The following is a 26,557-nucleotide window of genomic DNA, read 5'->3' as shown; positions in this document are numbered from 1 at the left end:
GTGGACGTTCTAGACTCCGCCGTAAGACATCTAGTCTTTATATATATCTATGGGGTCAAGCACGTGTGGCTCCCCCCCCCCCCCCCTCCCTCAAACACGGCAGTAACATGCACAAACACGTGGATGGCGTCCGGACCCTGTAATCCTCCCCAGGCGTCGCAGGGCTCCTGGACGCCCTCCTCGCTTCCCCGAGGACACGCGCTCGAGCGGAACTCAGCCCGCGTCAGCCCCGGTGACAGGCAAAATGCCGGTGTTTAAACCCTGGTGTCCAGGTGGCATCCTGGTGCCCATCATCCCTCCCGCGGGGGCACGCCGGCCAGCAGAGAGTGGGGACGTCGCCTGGTTGTGACAGGCCAGGCTGGTTTACCATTAACGGGATGACAGTGTTTGCTTATCCAGTCCCCTCAAGCCCCAAATGACTTCCATAGAACCATGCGAGCGGAATGTTCCGGAAACCTTTCTGAGGCGGTGTTTAAGGTGGAGGGTGTGTGTGTGTGTGGGGGGGGGGGGGGGGGGTGGAGGGAGAGGGCTGGGGGAGAGCGGGTGACAGGTGGAAGTCACCTCAAAAGAGAGGAAGCTGTGAAAGAGGGGGAGGAAGGGACAGCCATGGTTTTCTCCACACTTCCCCGCTCCCTCGCCCAGCCTGCCTGGAGAGAGGGAGAGAGTGTGTGTGCCTGGAGAGAGGGAGAGAGTGTGTGTGCCTGGAGAGAGGGAGAGAGTGTGTGTGCCTGGAGAGAGGGAGAGAGTGTGTGTGTGCTTCTGTGCTTGGCTAAAGGAGCATTCCTGTATTTCAGAGAAGAGGCTTACCTGTCAGCCTGTGACTGTAGCTTACTAACGGCAGACTGGCCTGACCTGAGAGACGACACAGGCACAGAGGGGCGCACCATGACTACGACCCCCGCACCATGACAACGACCCCCACACCCAGAGACACACACACGCAGAGTCGTATGACAGACTCCAGCGTGTCACAGCCTCTCTGATACATGCTGACCTGCAGGCTGCTATATGTGAAGGCATGAACATGCCCTGAGCCGCACACAGCAGCTGATCTAACTGCAGTTATAGATCTGTTATTATATTAGACACTTGCTACTACTTAAACCACCATCATGTGTTGACGCTTCGTCTTTTGTAGACCCGCCCCGCCCCTCTCTGAGAATGATTGACAGGTTGAGATTATGTCATGGCAGCGTGGGTATAGAAATGACAATGGGAGACTCCAGCCAACCTTCACGAGACGCTACACAAACAAACACTGAGGGTAGCTTACCTGTACCTGCCGTGCCCAGAGAGAGAGAGAAAGAGAGAGAGAGAGACAGAGAGAGAGAGAGAGAGAGAGAGAGAGAGAGAGAGAGAGAGACAGAGAGAGAGAGAGAGAGAGAGAGAGAGAAAGAGAGAGAGAGAGAGAGAGGAAGAGAGAGAGAGAGAGAGAGAGAGAGAGAGAGAGAGAGAGAGAGAGAGAGAGAGAGAGAGAGACAGAGAGAGAGAGAGAGAGACAGAGAGAAGAGAGAGAGAGAGAGAGAGGAAGAGAGAGAGAGAGAGAGAGGAAGAGAGAGAGAGAGAGAGAGAGAGAGAGAGCGAGAGAGAGAGAGAGAGAGAGAGAGAGAGAGAGAGAGAGAGAGAGAGAGAGAGAGGAGAGAGAGAGAGAGAGAGAGAGAGAGGAGAGAGAGAGAGAGAGAGAGAGAGAGAGAGAGAGAGAGAGAGAGAGAGAGAGAGAGAGAGAGAGAGAGAGGAGATGTGTTAGAATCAAAAGCCCAGCCCAAGCCCAGTAGATGAATGTACGTCACTGTGCTGAAGCCTTCCTAAAGCTTGCACACAACACGTTCCAGAAGGTTCACTAACATTTCCAGGATATTTACTACATCCGGTCTGCAGTGTGTTGCCGACCAATCAGAGCATACCTAATGTTTGACAGCTTCCCCAGGTGACAAATAAAAACAAACATGGCCGCCTACCTGCCCGCCGCAGCCCCGTCGGTCGAGTCCTGACTTCCTGTCTCGCTGGGCGTGCTCACTGACTTGGAGGGGGACATGGGGTTCGGGACTAAGTAATGAAAATAACAGGAATCCAACATTAACGGCTGCAGTGGCTGGACTGGGGGGGAGGGGGGAGAGGGGGATGAGAAACAAACACAGATGAAATGGTGGAAAGCAAACGAGTGATGGAAGAAGAAGAAGAAGAGAAGAAAAAAAAGGAATGAAGGTCAAACAAAGGACAAGGAAGGACAGAGTCACATGGATTCTTGGTTGGCGTTCTGCAGTTCTGTGATCATCATGTAGTGATCATCATGTGATTACAGGCCTGTGTGCATGCTGTGATTCTGTGAGTGTTGTTTCACCACACGGCCACTAGGGGTCACTAGAGAAGGGCTCTGAAGCGAGTCGCATTTTGTACACAAGTAAAAGTAATTACATGTATTGAGGAGAACATGATTTTCTTTCTTAGGAATCTACAGCTGGATTAAAAGAACCAACAGTAGGATTGATTACAGTGCACCAATTCTTTCTCTGATGTAAATGTCACAGTCTCCTAATAATATATATATAACTAATTTACATCGTCATGACGACCACTGTGGATGGATGAGGTATCATGTAAACATTATAGAAGTTACTCATGGGTGCAACAACTCAAAATTATAAAACAAATATGAAAATTATGGAATTGTTAGGAGGGTGAATATCAAAATGTGAATCAGTGTATTTATGTTAGTAATTAATGAGAGGGTGAGTGTGATTTACAAATAAAAACATGCGTCTTGTAAATGGAAGCTTAAGCATTGAGCTGAATGATGATGAACATCATTCCAAGAAAATTAAAACAAGTGACAAGAAATAATGAAAATGTCTCAACCAAAAACAAACACGATTTTAGTTGGCAGTAAAGTAAAAAGCTAGATGTTCCGATCTCACATGTTGAACATGATAAAACTATACTTACTGAAGTAAGAGAACACTACTGACTATTCTAAACTCAACTTTTTCCTTTACTAGTTGTTTTTGCTTCTGGTGTGTGAAGAGACAGTAATGTTTTGAAGCAAGACACAGCAACACATCCCCCCCAATATTCAAATCTGGTCAAAATGTCCCCCCAAATATATTGTATTAAAAATATAAATGTGCTACGCTACGACAGGCAACCACGCACGCTGTCCGAAATTATCATAACAAATTGTATTCGTCCCCCCCAATGTTGACTCCATGGTCAGTGTGGTGCTTACCTAGCAGAGGCTCAGGGGAGATGCCCTCCTGGTCAGTGTGGTGCTTACCTAGCGGAGGCTCAGGGGAGATGCCCTCCTGGTCAGTGTGGTGCTTACCTAGCGGAGGCTCAGGGGAGATGCCCTCCTGGTCAGTGTGGTGCTTACCTAGCGGAGGCTCAGGGGAGATGCCCTCCTGGTCAGTGTGGTGCTTACCTAGCGGAGGCTCAGGGGAGATGCCCTCCTGGTCAGTGTGGTGCTTACCTAGCGGAGGCTCAGGGGAGATGCCCTCCTGGTCAGTGTGGTGCTTACCTAGCGGAGGCTCAGGGGAGATGCCCTCCTGGTCAGTGTGGTGCTTACCTAGCGGAGGCTCAGGGGAGATGCCCTCCTGGTCAGTGTGGTGCTTACCTAGCGGAGGCTCAGGGGAGATGCCCTCCTGGTCAGTGTGGTGCTTACCTAGCAGAGGCTCAGGGGAGATGCCCTCCTGGTCAGTGTGGTGCTTACCTAGCGGAGGCTCAGGGGAGATGCCCTCCTGGTCAGTGTGGTGCTTACCTAGCGGAGGCTCAGGGGAGATGCCCTCCTGGTCAGTGTGGTGCTTACCTAGCGGAGGCTCAGGGGAGATACCAATGCTCTGGAGCAGGGCCTCCGTCTCCCTCCGCTTACGGTCCAGGTCAGAGTCCTCTGGGGCAGCCTCTGCTTTCTGCTGGGTCTCAGTCTGCACACACGCACACACGCACACACACACACACCACCACACTCAGTTTTGGCTACCTGCCATGGGTGATTACACACACACTTATAACTCTAACCCCCAAGACACACACACACACCTAGCCCTTCGTTCCACAGGAGCACACCGGGCGTTGTGTTGAGGTGTGTTTACTCACTCTCTTTCTCACCTCTTTCTTCTTCCTCTCCTCCTCCTTACGTTTCTTCTCCTCTCTGATCTGGGCGAGGCGCTGCTTCTTGCGCTCCAACTCTGCTTTCAGGTCGCTTTTATCCGACATGTCTGGTGTCTGGCGTGGAGAGAGTGAATGTCACACAGGACTGAACGATTGCACTGTGTCTGGCGTGGAGAGAGTGAATGTCACACAGGGCTGAAGGATGCACTGCATAGCCTACTGCTAATCAGGTCACAAGGCAAGATGGTGCCCTGGTAGGATGATGCTATGTAGGCCTTCACTGGGTGTGGTCATTAGCTGTGGTACGGTTAAGGTTACCTGACGTTTAATATGACGTAAATTAACATTGGAAATTGTAATTCATAGTGTGATGCCTTGTACACTCCTTGATAGAAGCTATGTGTGATGTGTACATCACACCTGTACTTTACAGTGGTTGACAGCGGTATGGTAAGGATAATGTACTCCAAACTGTCGTATCAACTTGTCACTCAAAACATTTGGGCTTGTATATGCTGCCGGCTACTCGGCACTGGAAGAATACATAAAGCGACATTAAATATCAGTAATTGTTCAAGGCACGAAACCCACGACATGTGTCTCGCTCCAGCTGTCTTCGTATTTCTATTTACGAACAGAAATGTCAAAATAGTTGCTTATATGACCGGCTCGTGTGTTAAGATTTTAACACATCTGACACATTATAAGTTTCATCATTAGCAATGACGTCATTTTCTCGGACGCCTCGCCTCATGACACCAAACGATCATCGCAAATTTAAATTGTCAGAATATGACAACGACAATGAAACTCAATTTATGCAAATTACTAATACAATAAATTAAAATAATGGTGCCACACAAGGCGTTGATATGGCCTACCTTGTTATATGTCCTATGAATGATAATGATGTGTCACTGGCAAAGATGCTGTCTCATTGCAACCGACGGATCACCACATCCTAGTTAGTACCGGCTAAGCACCGCGCACACTTCTGGCTACAGAACTCAAGAGTTTAATTCAGATGAGGCAGGTGGTCAGAAATAAACGTTTTGCGTGCAATAACCTAGAAAAAGCATGAAAGCAGGTGCACGAGTTCATCCAAATATGCTACCACATAGAAATCCCACCTTCTTTCAACACAAACAGTGCGTCTCTTTCCTATTCGCTTTACAATGCCGCCACCTACTGATAATTTAGAGAAATACATTAGTACCGTCAGTTCATTTTCCTATGTATATTTGCTTTTTAAAATTATATTTGAATCAGACCGTTGTCATTTTTTCATTGAGATTTAATGAAGAGGTCGAATCCCATCACCTTGAATAAGAGTAGGCTAACTTTTCAACAGTACGAGAGCCGCTTTACAGCACTTCAAACTCCGCCCACAGGCGCCGTAGTGTTGTCTCATTGGTGAAATCCAACGACAATCTCATTAAATTTTTTTACCAGACATCCACAACAGCGGAGGTCGAGATTAGGAAGTACCTCCTGAAACGGATCTTCTGTTGCACGTCCCAAGTTAAGAGGATGAAAATACATTGATCACTATCGAGAAATTATTTTCATTCATTGACAGAAGCTTCGTTGAATATGTCCGTCTAACTGCGTTGATCGGTGGCAATCCAACATTGCCCAGCTAGCTAGAGCTAGCTAGCTCAACGTCCTTAACGCCTGCAAGACTGAATCGTGTTGTTGACAAGAAAGGGCACCCTGAACCAGTCAACAAGCGGAGGTTTGCACACTTTTTTCAACATGAAGTTCACGCAATTTTTGATGAAAAGCAGCTCAATGGCTGGTATACAAAAAAAGGTGGATAGATTCTCCAAGTTTTCGCCTTCGCCACTGTCCATGAAGCAATTCATAGATTTTGGTAAGTTTTTACACCTCATCAAACTGCTGATACAGCATGCAGGAATATAAACTTGGAGTTTATCCAGATGACTTGGCATTGTAGTCACTAGCCAAATTTCCACAACAACATTTACACGTTTGGCTGAGACGGATAAGTTAATGGACAGTGAAAACGTGACAGCTGTCGTTGTTGACAGGTCAGGACAGTGTGTGCCTTAGTGGGTCACATAACATGGGAACACTGGGCCCTCCGGTCCCAGCTATTTTCCATTCCTCTTCCTATAGAGCTATGCAAAACCTGACACCGTTACGCAGTCACTGTCCTTCTCCGGACCACTTGCTATTCTCTTGACACTTATCATGGACAGTCGGAAATCAGACGTACAAAGTTGCTTTCAAAGAATTTAGTAATGTACATTGTACTGTAACCTGTCAAACCGGTTACAACCACAGTCATTTGACTTTCGTTGAACCGATAATTAGCAATCTTAATGTGGCTGGCCATAATACGTTTTGTTATCTTGGTTTAACAACAAACCTGTTGAATTAATTTAAGTTTTTGCTTTGCATGCATTTTCACAAATCCCAGGCCGTCTTGACTTTAGTCACTACCCTTGATTTCCCACAGTAGATTACAGTATAAAAAACTCTTCAATTGAAGATTAGGCTAAATCCACCTTCTGGATAAAATCAGCAAATGTCCAAGGGATAATGTCCACTCTAGCTTCCTGGACCGTGTCCTATCCTGTCACAAGGCCATCCTTGTCTGAAACTTCCTATATTCTTGTCATGTGACTGCAGGCTCGGCCAATGCCTGTGAGAAGACGTCCTTTGTGTTTCTGCGACAGGAGCTTCCTGTGAGGCTCGCCAACATCATGAAGGAGATCGACTTCCTCCCTGACAAGCTGCTCAGCACCCCATCCTTACAGCTGCTGCTCAGCTGGTGAGCTTAGTCGTTTACACATCGGGTTGTTATAACTCAAGTTGATCTGATTAAACTCACTCAGGATAACAACCCCCCCCCCCCCCCCCCCCCCCCCCCCCCGCCATCGTAGAGGTAGTGGTGTTGGTGAGTCGGACCTGAGTTTTAACGCCAGTGAGGGTGGGCTGGGATGAACCTCTACTGACCAGCTGTGTGACTACACCTGTCACATCCGCATGTGCATTTACCTTCCTGATCAAAGGATGTTCTAGACCATGGGTCTTCAACCCTGTTCCTGAATAGCTGGCTGCCTGTAGGTTTTTACTAGTTCAGTACTTTTATCACAAGAAACAAACAGTATGGGGGTGGGGAGATTATAACTTTTTGATCTGCGGTCAAATACTCCAACCACTAAGCTAAACCCTCCCCCAAGTCTGTCTCTCTCTAGCCACAAACTCTAATACTAGTGTCTACGCCCTCATTTGGACCAATCCCAGCCCACCCTCATTTGGACCAATCCCGGCCCACCCTCATTTGGACCAATCCCGTCTCATGCCTCATCCCATTGCCAGATGTGTGCAGTGTGGAATGTTCTGAGTTAGATCCCTCGCTCTCCCCTGCATCCATGACTTCACTCCTACACCCAGCACATGCAGAGAGCACATCGCCACAGAGGAACACCCCCTGCGTCCCAGAGTCACAATACAGGGAACTCACCTCACCAGCTCTCTGATGCGAACCCAGAACTACCCCCCCCCCAAACACACACACACACACACACATGCACACACACACACATGCACACACACACCCAGTATGGCCACTTAGTGGCAGCTGTCCCTGGCTCCTGTCTGGGTCATGTGGCGTTCCACAGTAGAATAGTGGGTTTGAATACAACCATGGTGACAGATACAGGAGGTCCGGTTCCTGATAGGAGACATGACAGTGCTGTAACCTGTGTCTGGTTCTAGACCACCATTAGTTGTCATTTACATTTACATGTATTCATTTAGCAGACGCTTTTATCCAAAGCGACTTCCAAGAGAGAGCTTTACAAAGTGCATAGGTCACTGATCATAACAACGAGATAGCCACAAAACATTGCGAGTAGCCAAAACATGAAGCACACATTGTGAACAACCAAAGTAAGTGCCAAAGGGAAGAATGTAGCTAAGCATGTAGAGCATGTAGTTAAACAAGTTACAATTAAACAACATGAACTGCTATAAGTGCAAGTGTACCTGTGGAAAAAAAAAGACAAGCAACAATAATAAAAAACAATATATCACAGCGAGTACAAACAATTTTAAATCAGTTACCACTAACCACAAGAGCAACAAGTCTCTAAGCAAGAGTCATTGTGATCCTTGAGGAAACTAACATCGGGTCAAGCGAACCATTCCTAAGTACCGTTGTACTCCCGGAACAAGTGCATCTTGAGCCTTTTCTTGAAGGTGGAGAGACAGTCAGTGTCTCTGATAGAGGTGGGGAGTTGATTCCACCACTGGGGGGCCAGACAGGAGAAGAGCTTGTGTTGGGACCGGGCGGTCTTGAGCGGTGGGACCACCAGGCGGTTGTCTGAAGAAGACCGTAGGTGACGGGTGGGGGTGTAAGGCTGCAGGAGAGACTTGATGTAGACGGGTGCAGTCCCGTTCACTGCTCGGAAGGTCAATACCAGGGTCTTGAATCTGATACGGGCCATGATAGGTAGCCAGTGGAGAGAGATGAGGGGCGGGGTAACATGGGAGCGTCTGGGTAGATTGTAGACCAGGCGGGCCGCTGCGTTCTGAATCCTCTGAAGAGGGTGGGTTGCACATGCTGGGAGACCAGCATTGTCACCTAGAGACCCATATGACCACTACAGTGGGAGAACTACCAAGATTTAATGTTTATTTTTTTGGTAAACTAAAGGGCATGACTTCGATAAATAATCACACTCGTGAACCTTTGAGCTGAAACACGGTTTGTAAAATGCTATCAACCTCTACAGTAAACTGACTTGTGGTTAGATTAGTGAGCAGTTCATCCACCTCCCTTCAGGCCATCTTATAAAATACAGAACTGTGTTCAGGACCGATACAAGATGTCTAAACTTAGCTGTCTGATTCAACCTGGGAAGTGTCCACCTCACTCAACTCCACCAGGATTGCCAGACAACAACCATATTGATCTGTTTCCTCCTTTACTGGTGGTAAAGAGGAGGGGACACAATAAATGCTGTGCTTAAACAAATCACAACCTGAAACATTGTTTACAAGTGGCCCGGGTGAAGGTTCTATTATGGGGTTGGTGGGACTGGAGCCGACAGCGCACGTTCAGGAAGCGAGGAGGGTTCAAGGTCAGACGAGGGACAGTCAGAGGTTTAAAAACATGGCTGGCTCTGACCCCTCACCTAGTTCCCCAGTGTCAGCCTGCATGGTGAGTGCTGTGATTCACAGAGCTGCTGCTTCCCTTGCAGGCAGGCTTACTTACAGCTCTCCCTGTCTGCTAAACTCCTAAACAAGCAGTAGAGTCAGGGTAGTAGTTATTGTATGAGACAAAACCTACTGTACATTTATAACAGTATTGTTCCAGTATTTATTACATTCAGTTTTAAAACTGTGTTTAAGTGAAGTTTGTCAATGTACCGGTAGTAGTATAAGAAAATAATTATGTATTCATTTAGCATACACTTTATCCAAGGTGACATACAGTACAGAGGGGAGGGGGGTTCAAACCTTTGTCTTGATATACTGTCAAATGCTCTAACCACTGAGCCCTTTACCTTCATGTCAGGTGTTTCTGTGATGACAGGAAGGTAAGGGGGGTTCCAGTCAGGTGTCAACCCCCTGTGCTGGTGTCTCCCTAACCCTAACCCTGTGCTGGTGTCTCCCTAACCCTGTGCTGGTGTCTCCCTAACCCTAACCCTGTGCTGGTGTCTCCCTAACCCTGTGCTGGTGTCTCCCTAACCCTAACCCTGTGCTGGTGTCTCCCTAACCCTCCAGGTACTCCCAGAGTCTTCTGGAGATTGTGGACTTCCTGGAGAAAGACCCTGATGACAAAAAGATCCTGAAAAAGTAAGTCGGTATGAAACAGACACTGTGTGTGTGTGTGTGTGAGAGACAGTGTGTGTGAGTGAGTGTGAGACAGCGTGAGTGTGTGTGAGAGACAGTGTGTGTGAGTGTGAGACAGCGTGAGTGTGTGTGAGAGACAGTGTGTGTGTGTGTGAGAGACAGTGTGTGTGTGTGTGTGTGTGTGACAGCGTGAGTGTGTGAGAGACAGTGTGTGTGTGTGTGTGTGTGAGACAGCGTGAGTGTGTGTGAGAGACAGTGTGTGTGTGTGTGAGTGAGTGTGAGACAGCGTGAGTGTGTGTGAGAGACAGTGTGTGTGAGTGTGAGACAGCGTGAGTGTGTGTGAGAGACAGTGTGTGTGTGTGTGTGAGAGACAGTGTGTGTGTGTGTGTGTGTGTGTGAGACAGCGTGAGTGTGTGTGAGAGACAGTGTGTGTGTGTGAGTGTGTGTGAGAGACAGTGTGTGTGTGTGTGTGAGACAGCGTGAGTGTGTGTGTGAGACAGCGTGAGTGTGTGAGAGACAGTGTGTGTGTGTGAGAGACAGCGTGAGTGTGTGTGAGAGACAGTGTGTGTGTGTGTGAGAGACAGTGTGTGTGTGTGTGTGTGTGAGACAGCGTGAATGTGTGTGAGAGACAGTGTGTGTGTGTGAGAGACAGCGTGAGTGTGTGTGTTGTAGGTACAGTACCTGGTGTACCCAGGCAACCACAGGTAAAGCCCTGGTCTCCTCTGGCAGGTTCACAGAGACGCTGGTGAACGTGAGGAACCGGCACAATGACGTGGTTCCCACCATGGCGCAGGGCGTGGTCGAGTACAAGGAGGCCTTCGGCGTCGACCCCGTCACCAACCAGAACGTCCAGTACTTCCTGGATCGCTTCTACATGAGCCGCATCTCCACGCGCATGCTCATGAATCAGCACTGTGAGCGTCACTTACCTGGACTGGCCACACACGCACACACACACACACACACACACACACACACACACTCGCACACGCACACGCACACACACACACACACACAGAACCAGGTTGCTCAGCTCATGGCTGAGATGTGGTTACTGTGTACTGTGCCTGGGGAATACAGATGGTTCCTGGACTCTCTGGCACTAAAACACTGTTAGAACTGCTGATCCTTGATCTTCTGCTGTACTTTCCACATGTGCTACTTGTATGTTTGCAGTGGATAAAGGTGTAAATGTACAGTGTATTTGAGCACAGTAGCAGAGGAGTTAGTTGTGTGTGATGCCGTGTGGGGTGGTGCAGTAAATGTTCTTTTCCTGCTCCCAGCTCTCATCTTCGACGGTAGTGCCAACCCTGCTCATCCCAAACACATCGGCAGCATCGACCCCAACTGTGATGTGGTGGAGGTGATCAAAGGTACCCACTCTCTTGTTAGCTCAGCCTGTCATCATCTCTGTCCTCATCCCAGCACCAGCATGTATTCAGATTCCTCTCCTGGCTTCATCATCCAGTCTGCCGAGATGGTTTTAGTCAAAGTTGACCTGGGGGAGGGGGGGTCATACGACTGTCATAATTACTAGGCTGTCAATGTCCCTCTTCTACGCTTTTATGTTTAATGAATCTTTGGTTTCTTCTCCGTAGATGCCTATGAGAGCTCCAAGATGCTGTGTGAACAGTATTATCTGACATCTCCCGACATGGAGATCATACAAGTCAACTGTGAGTGGAGCTCTCATTCATCACTGGGACTCAGCAGTTGAGAGAAAAGATAATGATCCTTGAAGCAAAGAACTGAACGATACAAGCTCTGAGATTAGACCGAAACAGGGAAATATACTTTTTCAAAGTATATTTCGTTTGACATTTTATACATCTAGCCGATGCTTTTTTTTTTACTAAATGTTGCATATTTTTGGACGCCTAACTTTCATAACAAACCACCCATTAGACTTTTATGGCACTGCACATAAGCACGGTTATGTCATAGTTTGCGTTGAGCTATTTGGCAGCGGTGCCCCAGGGAAACATTAACTTGTTACAAGTTTCCCTCCGTAATCTTAGACAGCATGTAAATACATGATTCTATTCATTTGAGAACTGATGTGAAACCTGGAGACGGTTTTTGAGTCAACTCTGTTTGTTTTTCAGCCAAAGACGTGAACCAGCCTCTCCACATCGTGTATGTGCCCTCTCACCTCTACCACATGCTGTTTGAACTCTTCAAGGTAGTGCAGCTCTCTCGTCTGGGAACACACAGTTACTCGTTAACAGAACTTACAGCACTTTTGATGCCGACGCTCGTTACAGGAGTTGTTGTATTAACTTTGCATTGCAATATTTCTGGATTTTTGGAAACTTGAAATGCCTATATTAGGGTTGGTATGCTCAGTGGTGTGTGTGTGTGTGTGTGTGTATTCCAGAACGCCATGAGAGCTACTGTAGAGACTCATGAAACCAGTCTGACCCTACCGCCGGTTAAAGTCCGTGTTTCACTGGGCAGCGAAGACTTAACCATCAAGGTACGTTTGTGTTGTTTATGCTGTTGTTTGTGTTGTTGTTTGTGTTGTTGTTTGTGTTGTTGTTTGTGTTGTTGTTTAAGTTGTTGTTTGTGTTGTTGTTTGTGTTGTTGTTTGTGTTGTTGTTTGTGTTGTTGTTTAAGTTGTTGTTTGTGTTGTTGTTTGTGTTGTGTAGATGTCAGACCGGGGAGGAGGCGTCCCGTTGAGGAAGATTGAGCGTCTGTTCAGCTACATGTACTCCACCGCTCCCAGCCCCGTCCACATCGACAACTCCCGCAACGCCCCCCTGGTGAGTTGCACTCACAACCAGGAAGCACCACACTCAAAACCAGGAAGCACCACACTCACAACCAGGAAGCACCACACTCACAACCAGGAAGCACCACACTCACAACCAGGAAGCATCACACTCACAACCAGGAAGCATCACACTCACAACCAGGAAGCACCACACTCAAAACCAGGAAGCACCACACTCACAACCAGGAAGCACCACACTCACAACCAGGAAGTACCACACTCACAACCAGGAAGCACAACGTTATAAGTTTGTTGTTTTTATGTTATATGAAGTCTCAGCTGGTTGTCATGTCCTAGCTGGTAAATGTTCACCAGGATAATCGGATCTCGTCTTCCAGAGTGAACATGGTTGTAAATGAGCTGAATTACAAACCGGGATGTAGCTTATTGACTAACGAACATTAACCTGGAACTGGAGAAATGGAGACCCAGTACAGCCAAGCCTTCTTGAAAAGGAACCCTGACTACATCTGTATAATAGAAATTTAACTATAGCCATAATGGTTACTTTACATATTGCTGTTATAACCCTTGTGCTGCCTTCGGGTCACATGACCCAAAGGTTAATAACAAACCATCGTTGTGTTTACCCAATTTTACCCAATACAAAAACAAATAAAAATAATTTTCTTTTAACCTTCACAATGTGGGGGGTCTGAGACAGCCCAACGGTTAAAAGAAAATGCTTCACTTTGTTTTTGTATGCGGTAAAGTTGTCGCAATATGACGGTGAGTCAGAATGACCCGAAGATAACAAAAGGGTTAAGTAATTTGATGTGTTACTGTGTTGGCATGCTGTAATCGGCCCTGGTGTTGTCATGGTAACCTCTGGTTCCGGTTCCTCCCCGGTGACAGTGTTGTCATGGTAACCTCTGGTTGTGGTTCCTCTAGGCTGGGTTCGGCTACGGTCTCCCCATCTCCCGTCTCTACGCCAAGTACTTCCAGGGAGACCTGCAGCTGTACTCCATGGAGGGTTACGGAACCTCTGCTGTCATCTACCTGAAGGTAAAACACACACACACCTACACACCCACCTACACACCCACCTACACACACACCTACACACACACCTACACACCCACCCACACTTCAGATGGTCTTTCGTAGAGAGATGGTCTTTCTTAAAGTTCGTCTCTCTGTGTTGTGCTTCAGGCCTTGTCCACAGAGTCTGTGGAGAGACTTCCTGTCTTCAACAAGTCTGCTCTGAGGCATTACCAGACCACCACAGAGGCAGATGACTGGTGCATGCCCAGCAAGGATCCCAAGAAGCTGGGCAAGTATGAGAGGAGGAGCTAGTAAGACACTGGACCAGTTCAGACAACATGGAAGAGGAGGAGGAGGAAGAGGAGGAAGAGGAATCACTAAATCGAGAGATTGGAAGGATTCATCAATCACACTGACAGAGGGGGTATGGCCTGTGCCCTCTCTGTGATTGGACTTGGCAGAGGGGGTGTGGCCTGTGCCCCCTCTGTGATTGGACTTGGCGGAGGGGGTGTGGCCTGTGCCCCCTCTGTGATTGGACTTGGCAGAGGGGGTGTGTTTTGTGCCCCCTCTGTGATTGGACTGGACAGAGGGAGGGTGTGGCCTGTGCCCTCAGATTTTAGACCAGCTAAACTTTATCAGATTCAACCTGAACCATGAAGCCCAAAACACATGGCACTGTAGATCACTAGAGTATCTGTCCTTGCTGTTGTGTAACATGTAGCAACAGGTCATGCACAGGTTTCGTGTCATTTATCCGGTTGAATCACATGGATTCAAATATTTCTCACTGTCGTCGAAAATTTTTTGTACTGTGTGCTTTGGGCTTCAAAATATATATATTTGCCTGAGATCAGGTTTAGAGGAAGAAAATAACCTGAGATGAGGTTTAGAGGAAGAAAATAACCCGAGATCTGGTTTAGAGGAAGAAAATGACCTGAGACCAGTTCAAATAGTTTGTCTCTGTTCTCCATTCACTAAAGTGACAGGCTGAGTGGGCCACACACTGAAATTAATTTAGTATTTATTTCAATCAGTATCACAGAACACAAACAGTGAAAAAGCTAGGGTTTTTGTTAACCTACAACATACCTCTTTATCAGTTAAATCAGTAGCTTAATTCTGCTCTGGGTTATACAATGTTTTATTTTTTCACCTGAAATGATCCCTTCCACATACTTTGGGGCGATAAAGTGACCTTATTTTTAAGATCAAGTGACGTTGATTCCTTATTACTGGCCTAAGTTGAAATTCTTTAAACTAGATAAAAGTATATCCACAAATGTTTACCATCTGTGGATATACAAGGAAACCATGAGACTCAAATAGATCAAATTTATTTAAAATGTTCAAGTTGAAACCATTTTTGTAAAATTACTAAAAGGATTATTTAAAAAGTTATTTATTGAATGATATTTAGTTCCATTGAACAGGATAAAAAGTGTGTCCTTGGACACAGTTTGGAAAAATGTGTTAAACCAGTTTAATTTAATTGGCTATTTCTAAATAGGTTTTATGATTGCATGAATGACTATTAATAATGATCCCAATTATAGTAATATCTGTTTTCTAACCAGTCACAGTTTCTAAGTGTGTCACAAAGGAAGGTTTCCAACAACAACAAACTCTAAAGTGCCAGCATTGATTCTACCGCCAAACTATTCAGACCTCTAAATCTGATTCAGGGTTGACTGCATGATCTCAGGACGTCGAAGTTGTTGTATTATCACCATAAGTGCTGTGTCTGTATGTCCATATACCGTATATATATATATATATATATATATATATAGAAGTGAACGGTTAAACCTTTTGACCATGTTCCCAGGACTAGTTTAGCAGTTCATCTGCCACAGTGGTGTGGGTTTAGACAACCCAGAACAGATCTGATTGGACCTCACTTTAGTTCAGATCCCTGTCCTAGATGTGTGTTCTCACACATAACCCATTTACAGGTAGTCCAATCATGTGATCTAGAACCGTTCTCTGAACTAGAAGTGTACTTCCTGTGTGTGCTAGCATGTCACACATCTCTGACAAGGATTTTTCTGTCGGTTCTAGTCTTGTTTCTGTAAACAATATCTCGTAAACACAAGGGGACGATCAGAGACAAGGCCAGGTTTGGTAGCTAGCGTTAACGAGAATATTCCTCTTGATGTCGTATTTCCTGCATCTGACCCCCTAGTGGAGGAGAGATTAAGCTTGCATGACCTCCCTGCATGAGCTCTTGTCCCAAGACAGCACAGCAGGATCACAGATAGAGAGAGAGCCATCCGTATTACCTCTCGGTACTCGATTTGTTCTGTCTGGTTGTTCTGATTCGTACCTCCAAGGTGTTCTGATGAAGTGAATGGCAAGGGTCTCAAGGTAGTGTAGTAGTCAAAGGCCCTGTGGTTTTAAACAACACTACGACCCTGCACTGCTCTATAGCTCGTTAGTCACATGACCACACCTGCATTCTCTTTACCTCACTGTATGCTGGTGAACGCTGATATTTCACCGTGTGATCACCATGAACACTGACCAAGCTGGCATCCTATAGCCATCTACTGCCATTCTTCCTGCTGTGTGTGTGTGTGTATGTTAACCACACACACACACCTTTGCTTACGCTTTATAAAGTGCAATCAGTTGATGTATGGCAATAACTAGTGAAAGCTGCTCACTTGACTTCTGGAATGTAAAGCTGTACATTCATGACTGATTGCTGTGTATTTCTGCTAGGCTCTTCCTGTTACATCACCTTCTGCTTTCAGAACAGTAGTTAGTGGGTTGGCATTAGAACCTGCAATAAACTATATGGGAAATTATTTGGTATGAAGCCTCCAATTTTTTTTGTCACTGACTGACTTGATGAGTAACCGTTCTGAATGACCTCAGTAAATGAATACGCCATGCTTTCTAGGAAACAAGCACCAGCTATGCGTAACTTCAAACGTAGCCTAGTATGAACTTAATTTCAAACGTCGGTCGGAGTTTAAGCGCTAGGCTACTGTACTTATGCAGTTAGTTATTCGGTCGTTCAGTAGGTAGACTACCACAGAGCTCTAGCCTACAGTACGAGTGTCAAAGGTAATCACAGCCCTGCTACTGATATGAACACACTCGCTTAAGTGTGATTAGTGTAATTAGTTGGGAAGCCATTTATTAGCTAACAAAGCGACAACAGATTTTGATAATTCAATAATATATTTTGCTTAGCAAACACGTGATCTCCGCTGGACTGTTGCCAAGCAACACAAACTATATCTTGCACAAAAGCGACTACTGTTAGCTAGCTAGCTAGCCTACTATGTCGTTAAGAGTTAGTATAGGTCCAGGTAGAAGTTGCCGTTAGACAGCCACTTTCTTATTTATAATTTGTATGTTTCCATTTATTGTGCAACCAGTGAAATGAGACTCTGTTGGCAGTCTCTTTGGTGAAATGTTTGATTCCGATGAGTTCACAGCTTGATATAGACAGATACTAGTAACGGTCGTTAAGGTAAACGGAATTATACAGCCAGGTAGTCTAGCTCTAAAGTTTAAAGTCCCAGTGCTGATATCGCCAAATATCAACACACGTGGAAAGCGTCTTGTCCAATCAAATGATTTGGTCGGAACTACTGTTGTATAAACACAATATTAAAGATCCTGTAAAGTAAATTCCATGTTTTGCTTCTACGTACATTATATACGTGTGAAATTAGTTCCTGAAAGCATGTGCAAAGCGCTAAGACTTTGTCACACTGAAATGTGGAGTTAAACCAAAGAACAGTTTCTCTTCCGTTTTCAGATCAGGTTTTAATGGGCGGAGCCAAAAAATGCCCTATCTACGTCATTTCGCCCTATCTACGCCAGATCACTGAATGGCTCCTCCTGCTGTACTGTTATTGTAGCCTACATCAGCTAGCTAGCTAGCTTCAAGATGTCTCCCACCACCCACAACTGCATCTTCCCTGGATGCAAGAAATCCAGCTGCGCTGCAACGCCATTTAAGTTCCCTATTGATAATGAAAGGAAAAATAGGTGGATAGATTTTGTGAAGAGCCACGCTCATGGAAAGCTTCGGATAAACTCCAACAGCCGCCTCTGCACTGACCATTTCACGGCGGACAGTTTTAACATGGACCAGAGACAGACGGGGTTCACCAACACATGGCTTCTCTTGCAGCGCGGAGCCGTACCGAGCATCGCCCCTCCGGCCGTTCATCCTCCGGTCGCACCTGGACCATCCACCGCCGCCAGCAGTTCATCACTCAGTTCTGTGTGCTTGTTATAATTATACTAGATAACTTTTCCAGAGGTATCTCTGCTATGAGTTAGTGCAAACCGCTAAATTGATATTAGGCTACTCGGTGTAGAATTATGGTATTTTGGTGATATGGTAGCTAATGTGTTAGAAGTAGCCTAGTTGGAGAGCTCGCTGTCTCTGGTGTCCATTTTTACTGTTACAGCTCAGGGGAACATTTCATTTATATGCATCTGTATGTTTCACTCATTGAACAAATAAATTCTAATTCTATACGGTTTTGTTCGGCTTGACGTAGCGTCCATTATCTGGGTCAGAGGTAGGCACTAAGCAGCGAGGGGCGGAGCTTCAGCTCCTTCAGGCGACACGCCCCCCCAGTCTCAAGCAGAGAAGACTGCTGATTTTTTCACGATTTCAAAGCCTAATTTAACATACTTGTCGGTGTTATTTTTTCATTCGAATTTGGATGGGTAGTTAATAACACACTATCCTGTGCTGTGGCGAACTTAAAAGTCGTTTCCAGGTCCACTTTACAGGATCTTTAAGGGTTGCACCATCTGAAATAGTTCCAGAGCAGGCAGCAGGCGGCCGACTTGTTTTGTCCTGAAGGAGAGTCTTTCTCCGGCCTACCGCCAGCATGAGGGTCTATTCCGGGACGGCTGCCAAATAATAGTACTCTGAACATGCCATACTTTCTGTCCCTTCTGTGTGGACGATGCTCCCTCTAGTGGCACACCACCCCCAGAACACACTGCCCTGTAAGTGTGTGACACCTCACACACTCCAAGAATGTCGCTCTTCTCAGATCCACTCCCTTGCAGGCAAAAGGTGACTGACCCCACAAAGATGACATGGTCGACTCTACTCCACCCAGGGGTGTGGGTTTCATTATACATTCTATCACACTTTTACCTTCTGGAAAAGGCAAATCTATCCCACCCTCTTTTTATTCAGAAGATTATAATCACATATATAGCCTCCATTGCATGCTCAGTTATAAAAAACTGAGGACAACAGACTTAAGGCCCTGAATCAACCAGTATGTGTGTTAGGCCAGTCAGGATGCCAGGCAGTCTTCTGAAGCCATCTGAAACTTCACACACACACACACACACACAACTAGACCTCTCAACTAGATGGCTGATATCGACCCATCATTGCACGCTAAACAGACAACCATAACTATTGTTGTGCTGTGAGGTCATTCACAAGACAGGTGGGTCTGATCAACAGGAGTTGTTTATAACGTGCGCTGGCTCGACTAGCTCTTTCAGCAGCGTTATGCAATGTGTGTCACATGGTCCGGAATGACCTTGACGGCTCACCTGCCATTGCGTCCGTTTAAAATGACTTCTCCGATGGATTCTGTTTACTATATTTTATGTATTTATCTAGTAGAAGCTTTTATCCAATGTGCATACATTGCCCAGGTGGATACATTGCCCAGGTGGATTTGAATTTGTGTTTTTTTGTGTGTCATATATTCTAACCACCCAGCTATAACCACCCTCTATACAATATGGCTTTAGGAAAGTTGCTTCTGCCCAGCTCCTCAAACACACACACACACATGTTAAGTATAAAAATCGTTGCAACTGTTGAAGACTTTTTTTTGATTCTCTGAAGCACTCAGTACCTCTTAGCCTCCCGTGACACCTGAGACAGGGACCCCTCAGAAGAGACGAGCCACCGAACGAGAGATCCAGACCCATTATGTTCCACATAATGGGTTTACTTCATCATGTGAAGTAAATCACCCTCCACCTTCAGAGAAGTGTCAGTTCATCTCAGACAAGCTCCTTTGCAGGCTCCCTGAACAAAGACTTTAATAGCAGAGACTTCACAGCTCCAATCACCTCCACTCTCTAAAGAGCTGGCATGCATTCTCTCCCAGCTGCTAAACAGCCGGGTCACATTAGTCATAGTGCTGGCGTGAAACAGAGTTGTGTGTATTCATCAAGATATAATGTAAGTTGATTATGAGATAGGGCACATTCACAATACAGTGGGTCCTCTGATACAAAAGATGGATTCCACAGTGAGCTTGACTGTACTTATCTGTGATGGCAGGTGGGATGGAATATTCCCAGATTACTTTCTTTATGTTCTCACAGGGTAAATGGGCCTGAAAAACAGCTTTTTTTGTTTTATGATACTCATGAACATGACTGTGAACCGGATGAAGAATTTGCAGCAATTGTGTTGAAAATGGCCTTGAAAAGGTACAAAGGTAGCTTACTCCACAAAGCAATACAATTATCATCCTGTACAGATCTGGTATTTGAGTATACTTACTTGACGTTCTCAGTGCTTCTTGCTTGACTTTTAAGCAATTAGTGTTTTTAAGCAATTAGTGTTTTTCAGTCCATAGTACAGTGAAGCAGGCGCTGCATGGATACAGCCAAGTGGACGTTGAACAAGCAGCTCTCTGTTTGGAGCGGTTTGTCAAGTGTTTGTTCTCCGAATAGAAGGGTATTGGAGCGAGAGCGTGTCTGCGGGTGAACTTAGGTCATCTGAGAGAGGCCACAGCAAGGAGTCACTGTTCCACACGAGAGAAAAATAAACCAGAAACGAGCGAAGCCTCGTTCAGGCATGACACCTGGGCAGAGTGCGTCTTCTCGGTCATCGACTACACCTGTGTAACTTCTAGCCCATAGGTCCAGGTATTGAAAAGGCGTCAGTAGAGATGCCATAGACACGCACGCACGCACTCTTCTCAGTCCAGCAGCCCCTGGGGCTCCAGCAGCAGGTATGTCTGGAGGGAGGGGGGCAGGGGCAGGAGGGGGACCCCGGGGTGACACCGAGGCCCCAGGGCCAGGCGGACAGCACACCTGGCCAGGTGCAGCAGGCAGCGGGGCGTGTTGGAACACACGGAGAACAGGGACTCGTAGAAGTCCTCGTGTTGCTGCAGAGAAGAGGAGGAGTTAGGACAGCTGAGTGGTTAGAGCATTTGTCTGCAGATCAAGAGGTTGTAGCTTCACCGCCCCCAATATGTCCTGTCCTGTAGGTACCTGGTAGGAGAGATCTGGAATGGCTTCTCTCCACTTCCTGGTGTGTGTGATGTTAGGGTAGGAGTTGACCAGGACCTCCACAGCTCTGGGATACGCATGGCAGCTCTGCAGTACCTACACAACACAGACACACACACCTACCTGAGCACACACACGCCTACCTGAACACACACCTCCCTGAGCACACACACAGCACACACACACACCTCCCTGAGCCCTACCTTGTGGAACTGCGGGGGGTAGACGCGAGGCGCTCCGTAGTTGAGCAGCAGCTGGTAGCAGAGCTCGGGCTGTGCCGCCGGCCGGACGTCCGTCACCTTCAGCACGTAGTGCAGCGGGCCGCAGCCGTTCATGTCCATGACCCGGGGCGCGGCGCCCGCCGCCAGCAGCATGTGCAGCAGCACGTGGTCACAGCTCCACGCCGCTGTGTGCAACGCCGTCTTGTGGTCTTCCTCCTGGAGGTTGGGGTCTGGAGGGAAAAGACACCCGTTTTACTCAGAAGATGGCTTTTATGAAAAGTGCCGGGGGAGGGGGACTGTTGTGTGCTCTAACCACCAAGCTGTACCCATCTCTCCCTGAAACACTGAGGAGCTCACTGGCTGGGGTTTGGAGTCCACAGGTATCTAACCCTGGCTGTCTCCCTCAGAGTTGCTCATGCTGTATTATTAGTCTCAGATGTGGCTGGTCTGAATCACACAGCTCCCTGCAGCTGTGGCCCCAGGGGAACACTGGGAAATTGAGTCTTTGGCAGGGAAGCGGCGGCCATCTTTAGAGGCTGTGTCATGGGACGCCACAATAAGAAACTAGAACAGTGTAGGGCCAGGAGCGGCTCAATCCCAACTTTTAAAATGTGTTATTAGTTAGCTGAACTGGATGGGAATTAGAAATCTAACATGCACACACACGCACACACCAGCGTTGTGGTCCAGCAGGATGCGGGCGACCAGGTGGTGTTCCTGGCTGTAGGTCTGCAGGCGGGCGTCCAGGGCCCAGAAGGCAGCTGTGATCAGGGGCGTCTCCAGGCGTGAGTTCAGGGCGTCCACATGGGCCCCGTGGGACAGGTACAAGGCCGCCAGCTCAGGAATGCCGAAACGAGCCGCGGTGTGGAGGGGCGTGTCTTCATCACTGTTCTGGCTGGGCATGTTCACCTTTCCTCCTGGGGGGGAGGGGGCGGGCAGAAGGGGGAGGGGGGCGGGGTCAGATACTTGGAATCATCTATCAATACTTAAAATCAATCCATTTGTACATTTTGTCCTGGGTTAATCCATCTCTCCATCCCTCCCTTCCTCTCCTTCCCTCCATCCACCCTCCCCTCCAGCCCTCACCCTCTCCCCACCTTTCAGGATGACCTGCTTGGCACAGTCCACAGACTCCCTGGTGATGCAGTAGTGGAGGGGGGTGTGTCCACTCAGCGATACGCTGGTCACTTTGGCCCCGTGAGCCAACAGCAGGGCGACGCAGTCGGCGTGCGACGCCTCGCACGCAACGTGCAGCGGGGTCTTCCCGTTGGGCTTCCTGTTCACCGCTGCCCCCTGCTGGAGGAGCACCAGGGCGGCTTCCAGCGAGTTGTTCATCACACACACGTGGATGCCCGTCGCCCACGACGAATCCAGAGTGTAGCCTGGCAACCAGTATCCTAGGCGATGGAACGCGTTTCGCAATTCCAGTGTTGAATAAAGAAAAAGTCAACGTGACGGAAGTGTTTTGGATCTCATGTGGATGTTTTTGTGGACGTCTAGCGCCACTTAGTGGTGTAACTCAGTACAACACTCCAACACTGCCGACTTAAGTAACACTTCAGCACGAATATTAATAAATACCGCCGTATTTCTGGATTTTTTCCTGGATTCACTCACTAGTCAACACTGGGTTTATATCATCTTAAATCCATTATCTGGGTCCTGTCCCTATCCCCCTCCACACACACACACACACCTCCTACCTTGTTTGTACGATGCCAGCAGCATGCTGGTATCCTCTACCTCCAGCACTGTGTCTATGTCCAGGCCGGTGTGGCGGAGGACATGCACGACTTCCTGGGCGTCGTTGGCCACCAAGGCCTCCAGGAAGCGGGCCTTCAGCCGCCTCAAGCTCTCCTGTCTGGGGGTCAACTCCTCCATGGCCCACTCTGGCCCTGGTCCTGGTCGCAGGAGAGACAGCAGGCCTGGTAGATTCAGCACCTGTCTCAGCCGTGCCACCAACAACGTCACCACAGCATGGAGGATCTGGGCGAGGAGCAGGCCGACGCGGGCCACCGTCATCCCCTCCCCTGGACGCCTCTGCGTGACCTCGCGACCTACGCTGAGCGCAGGGGGACTGGGGAGGGGCGAGGGAAGGGCGTGAGAGGCAGAGGAGGAACACGGGAGAGAGAGAGAACGGGGGAGGGAGGGGTGAAATGTGACCCTGGAGTGTGATTGGGCAGGATATATATAGAGGTTGAGGAGAGGAGGGGGAGGGATGTGGGGAGAGGAGATATCTGCGGGGGGAGGTAAACAAGCAGAGCTTCTGGAGCTGCAGACCACGGCAGTACAGACACAAGACCTGCTACAGAAAATGTAAAAATGCGACGAGCAAGAAAAACACAGAACACCAGTCATGACAGCAACTCTGTTCCAGTTTATTCAGTGACAGATAGCTGCCTGTTCTACTTCCAGAATGTTCTACTTGTCCAGAATGCAAAAGAGAGCAAAGGAACCGCTTAGAAGGAGGGGGAAGCTTAGCAGTTTATTTAAAAAGTGTGTTCTAAGATGTCATTGTGATTATCTCTCGCTGTGGGACATCCACGTGGATAGACCTGTATCTCCCTCCCTCTCTCTCTTCCTCCCTCCCTCAGCTCTAAGAATGGATGCTGACTAAGCACAATGACAGGACATAGAAAAGCGAGGTATTACAGCATATCGCTTCTATAGCTCTTCACTGCACATAGAAAAGTAGTTGAAAGACAGAGCAGGGTAGGTATCTGAGAGCAGGGTGATCAGACGTGTTTAGCGCTACAAAAGGGTTCAGGAGAGTTGAGGTGTCACTACTGGAGCAGTTTGAGGAGTAGATAAGGAGGGGTACCCCACATGTTACACAAGTTAAAAATGATCATACAAACTTTCATCGTAGGAACTCGATTTTACGGTTTTCATTTTAAATTACATATTTCTTTCTTTCTTTTTTTGGCAAGATAGGTAATTATACAATTCTGGATCAATTATAATTGTGTTAATACTCTTAATGTTGCATAAGTTATTATAAACAATAGTCAAAGTACTTGGTTTTAAACATATACAATAAATAATGTCATAAAAGCATTAATCAACATCAGTATGATTTCTCTGTGGCATTGCCTGGAAGTACTGCTTCACACTGTAGCTGTCATATAACTGCCTCCACCCTGGTCCTCGGGGTCCCTGTCCTGCAGGTTGTAGACGTCTCCCTGCTCCAGCACACCTGGTTCTAATGACTGGTCGTTATCAGGCTTCTGCTGAGCTTCATAACGACCCGTTCATCTGAACCAGGTGTGTTGTAGCAGGGAAACCTCTAGAACATGCAGGGCAGGGGGGCACGAGGACCAGGGCTGAAGACCACTGATCTAGTCCATCATCTTGTCTGTCACAACACTGCTGTTCTACGCATGTAAACATGATGCCAACTTCCTGTTAGAGGACGGAACCAATCGGATTCCTCACAAGACCTTCATTGAGATGTATTGCATAAACTTATGTTTCGCCCACGTCGAAGGAATTTCAAAAGTGAGACATAAAAACTGAACGCACTATAGAGATCCATCAAGTAAAAAAAAATCGGTTAGGACTGTTTTGTATTAATCTAGTGCAATTTGTATAATCTCCTTAATGCGTGACGTTGTTTAAATTACTGTGGTAAAACTTAAACACTTCTCCACCTCCACCCAAACAACACTTAACGATGAGTTTCAGTCGGCACACCCTCCTGCCCAGCACCGCTACCTACTGATTCCAGTGACATAAGACAAGTGGCTTTAGCACAACAGCTCGGAGGAGACGGCTAGAAAACAGGACTGAGGGCTCGGCCGCCATGGTCCAAACCCCCCCGGGGAAGAGGAGGAGCGGGGCAACCCTGGCAGGGTCACACAGGTGAGGTTCTGCTCTAGCATCTAAAGGCAGCAGCTCGATGTTCTTCTGATGTGTAGACGGTATAAAAGAGGTCAGGGTTAGGATCACAGGCGGAATTAAAAGCCATGTTATAATTATGCATACACGCAGGAAGTTCATCAGTCCTTCGTGGGACCTGGGAGAGACGGGTCACACGATGACTCTGCAGTTCCTCAGGGGGGAGTCCGCTGAGCTTGGCTGAGGTCCTTCATGTTGGGTAAGTGTTTGGGGTCTACAGGCCCTTTACAGGGACAGCAGTTAGGTAAACGCCTCACTCATCGCTAGACTTCCAGTGTCAAGACTTCCAGTGTCCAGACTTCCAGTGTCAAGACTTCCTGAAGTGTTCCTGAAGACATAGAAACCACTTGTGTCTCTCCTTGAAAATACTTGGTTTTCATTCCCTCTAAAACTACATTTCCTGCTGAACAGCCTGACCTACTGTCCATGCTGTGCAGTCATCTTCTGTCCTCCAGAACTGGGACAGAGCAGCAGAGGGCGCCTCCTATTAGCAAGGTCTGGGCACTGCAATACACAGGGCCACTAATAACACAGTCTGTGCTTTAACAAAGCTGACAGAAGATTCCATAGATTTATCCGCACATATTAACTTTCCTTCTATCAAAAATGGCACATTAGACATATGTATAAGTTTATACTGTATATCATCATACATGTACATTTTCATCTAAAGATTCATACAAAGTGGAGAAACATGAACTGATATGTCAGACGTGGAGACGGGTAGAGGTCCTGTTCAAAAAACAACTCTGTCTGTAAATAAATAAACCTGAATTAAAGACAAAAATATTTCGGCAAAATAAATACCAAAGATCAAAAAGGGAAATCGTAATACGGCGAGGGAGGGGGGTTGAGGAATATTCAACTAGATGTTCAATTTGGTTTTGTTCGCTTGCTTGCTTGTAAAGTCACTCTATGGACTCCCGACTGTCTTCTTCCTGGGAACTGTAGTCCACTACGGAGCCACTTGTAGTCCACAGCTACTGGTTGGAGGGGTAGAGGGAGGGTGGGGAAGGTGGGTCTGTGGCCTGGGTCACTCTGCGGCACCCTCTGCTGTCTCGGAGGACTTGCGGGTGTGTTTCTGCAGCAGGTCCAGTTCCTTCCTGTGGAGTTTCTCCTGCTTGTCCCGGCTCCTCCGAGCCTTCTCCATCAGCACCTTCAGGTCCTTCACCTTCTTCTTGATCAGAGCTCGGTCCTGGGAGGACGACACACCCAGAGCCTGCAACACACACACACGGCATTAAGAAACACACACACACAGGGCATGAAGAAACACATACATGCAAGAGACCACACACACACACAGTCACCTTGAGTTCAGCGCTGCCCAGCTGCAGTAGCCGCTCACCGTCCACGTTTGTGGCAGTGAATTGTGGGATATGGTGTTCCAGGCTGAGGCCCAGGAGCCAGTGGGCCACCTGCTGACTGGACCAGTCTGACACGCTGAGGCTCTGGAGCTGCTTGGGGACCTGGGGCTCATCTAGGATCTACACAC

General features: G+C 47.5%; 4 protein-coding genes across 8 annotated transcripts in view; 1 reads left to right on the top strand and 3 right to left on the bottom strand.

The window, feature by feature from the left end:
• Nucleotides 1–5,255, bottom strand: part of LOC134040712 (cytoplasmic dynein 1 intermediate chain 1) — a 39,532-nt gene extending 34,277 nt beyond the window's left edge. The window contains exons 1-6 of the mRNA XM_062486753.1: nucleotides 4,983–5,255; nucleotides 4,087–4,215; nucleotides 3,800–3,914; nucleotides 1,959–2,097; nucleotides 1,274–1,279; nucleotides 808–852 (exon numbers count right to left, since the gene is read on the bottom strand). Coding sequence (XP_062342737.1) covers nucleotides 808–852; nucleotides 1,274–1,279; nucleotides 1,959–2,097; nucleotides 3,800–3,914; nucleotides 4,087–4,206 — 425 coding nt within the window. The 5' untranslated portion in view covers nucleotides 4,207–4,215; nucleotides 4,983–5,255. The remainder of the gene's footprint in view (nucleotides 1–807; nucleotides 853–1,273; nucleotides 1,280–1,958; nucleotides 2,098–3,799; nucleotides 3,915–4,086; nucleotides 4,216–4,982) is intronic.
• Nucleotides 5,256–5,542: 287 nt separating this feature from the next.
• On the top strand, nucleotides 5,543–16,494 carry pdk4 (pyruvate dehydrogenase kinase, isozyme 4). The gene is made up of 11 exons (XM_062486725.1): nucleotides 5,543–5,974; nucleotides 6,757–6,898; nucleotides 9,862–9,933; nucleotides 10,660–10,844; nucleotides 11,214–11,303; nucleotides 11,529–11,606; nucleotides 12,036–12,112; nucleotides 12,308–12,406; nucleotides 12,579–12,692; nucleotides 13,595–13,708; nucleotides 13,856–16,494. The coding sequence occupies exons 1-11, from the start codon at nucleotides 5,857–5,859 to the stop codon at nucleotides 13,997–13,999; spliced, it is 1,233 nt and encodes a 410-aa protein (XP_062342709.1). The 5' UTR covers nucleotides 5,543–5,856; the 3' UTR covers nucleotides 14,000–16,494.
• Nucleotides 16,495–19,724: 3,230 nt separating this feature from the next.
• asb4 (ankyrin repeat and SOCS box containing 4) lies at nucleotides 19,725–23,224 on the bottom strand. Its single transcript, XM_062486718.1, has 6 exons — nucleotides 22,869–23,224; nucleotides 22,263–22,562; nucleotides 21,840–22,082; nucleotides 21,148–21,395; nucleotides 20,927–21,040; nucleotides 19,725–20,820 (listed from the first exon to the last, which is right to left on the bottom strand). The coding sequence occupies exons 1-6, from the start codon at nucleotides 23,185–23,187 to the stop codon at nucleotides 20,632–20,634; spliced, it is 1,413 nt and encodes a 470-aa protein (XP_062342702.1). The 5' UTR covers nucleotides 23,188–23,224; the 3' UTR covers nucleotides 19,725–20,631.
• A 309-nt stretch (nucleotides 23,225–23,533) lies between these two features.
• ppp1r9a (protein phosphatase 1, regulatory subunit 9A) overlaps nucleotides 23,534–26,557 on the bottom strand; it is a 36,867-nt gene continuing 33,843 nt past the window's right edge. For all 5 annotated transcript variants that reach the window (XM_062486705.1, XM_062486704.1, XM_062486706.1 and 2 more), the window contains 2 exons: nucleotides 26,373–26,549; nucleotides 23,534–26,281 (listed from right to left, as the gene is read on the bottom strand). In XM_062486705.1, the coding sequence (XP_062342689.1) occupies nucleotides 26,096–26,281; nucleotides 26,373–26,549 (363 nt within the window). In that variant the 3' untranslated portion in view covers nucleotides 23,534–26,095. The remainder of the gene's footprint in view (nucleotides 26,282–26,372; nucleotides 26,550–26,557) is intronic.

The sequence above is a fragment of the Osmerus eperlanus genome, chromosome 20, assembly GCF_963692335.1.
Source record: "Osmerus eperlanus chromosome 20, fOsmEpe2.1, whole genome shotgun sequence".
Classification (NCBI taxonomy): Eukaryota; Metazoa; Chordata; class Actinopteri; order Osmeriformes; family Osmeridae; genus Osmerus; species Osmerus eperlanus.
The sequence above is the reverse complement of the archived record's forward strand: the minus strand, read 5'-3'. Positions and strand labels throughout refer to the sequence as shown.

Coding starts and splice junctions, on each gene's coding strand:
- pdk4 (XM_062486725.1), top strand. CDS start 5,857: ATGAAGTTCACGCAATTTTTGATGAAAAGCAGCTCAATGGCTGGTATA. Junction 12,407..12,578: donor GCGAAGACTTAACCATCAAG/GTACGTTTGTGT, acceptor TGTGTTGTGTAG/ATGTCAGACCGGGGAGGAGG. Junction 12,693..13,594: donor ACTCCCGCAACGCCCCCCTG/GTGAGTTGCACT, acceptor TGGTTCCTCTAG/GCTGGGTTCGGCTACGGTCT.
- asb4 (XM_062486718.1), bottom strand. CDS start 23,187: ATGACGGTGGCCCGCGTCGGCCTGCTCCTCGCCCAGATCCTCCATGCT. Junction 22,083..22,262: donor CAAGCAGGTCATCCTGAAAG/GTGGGGAGAGGG, acceptor CCTCCCCCCCAG/GAGGAAAGGTGAACATGCCC. Junction 20,821..20,926: donor TTCCAGATCTCTCCTACCAG/GTACCTACAGGA, acceptor TCTTCTCTGCAG/CAACACGAGGACTTCTACGA.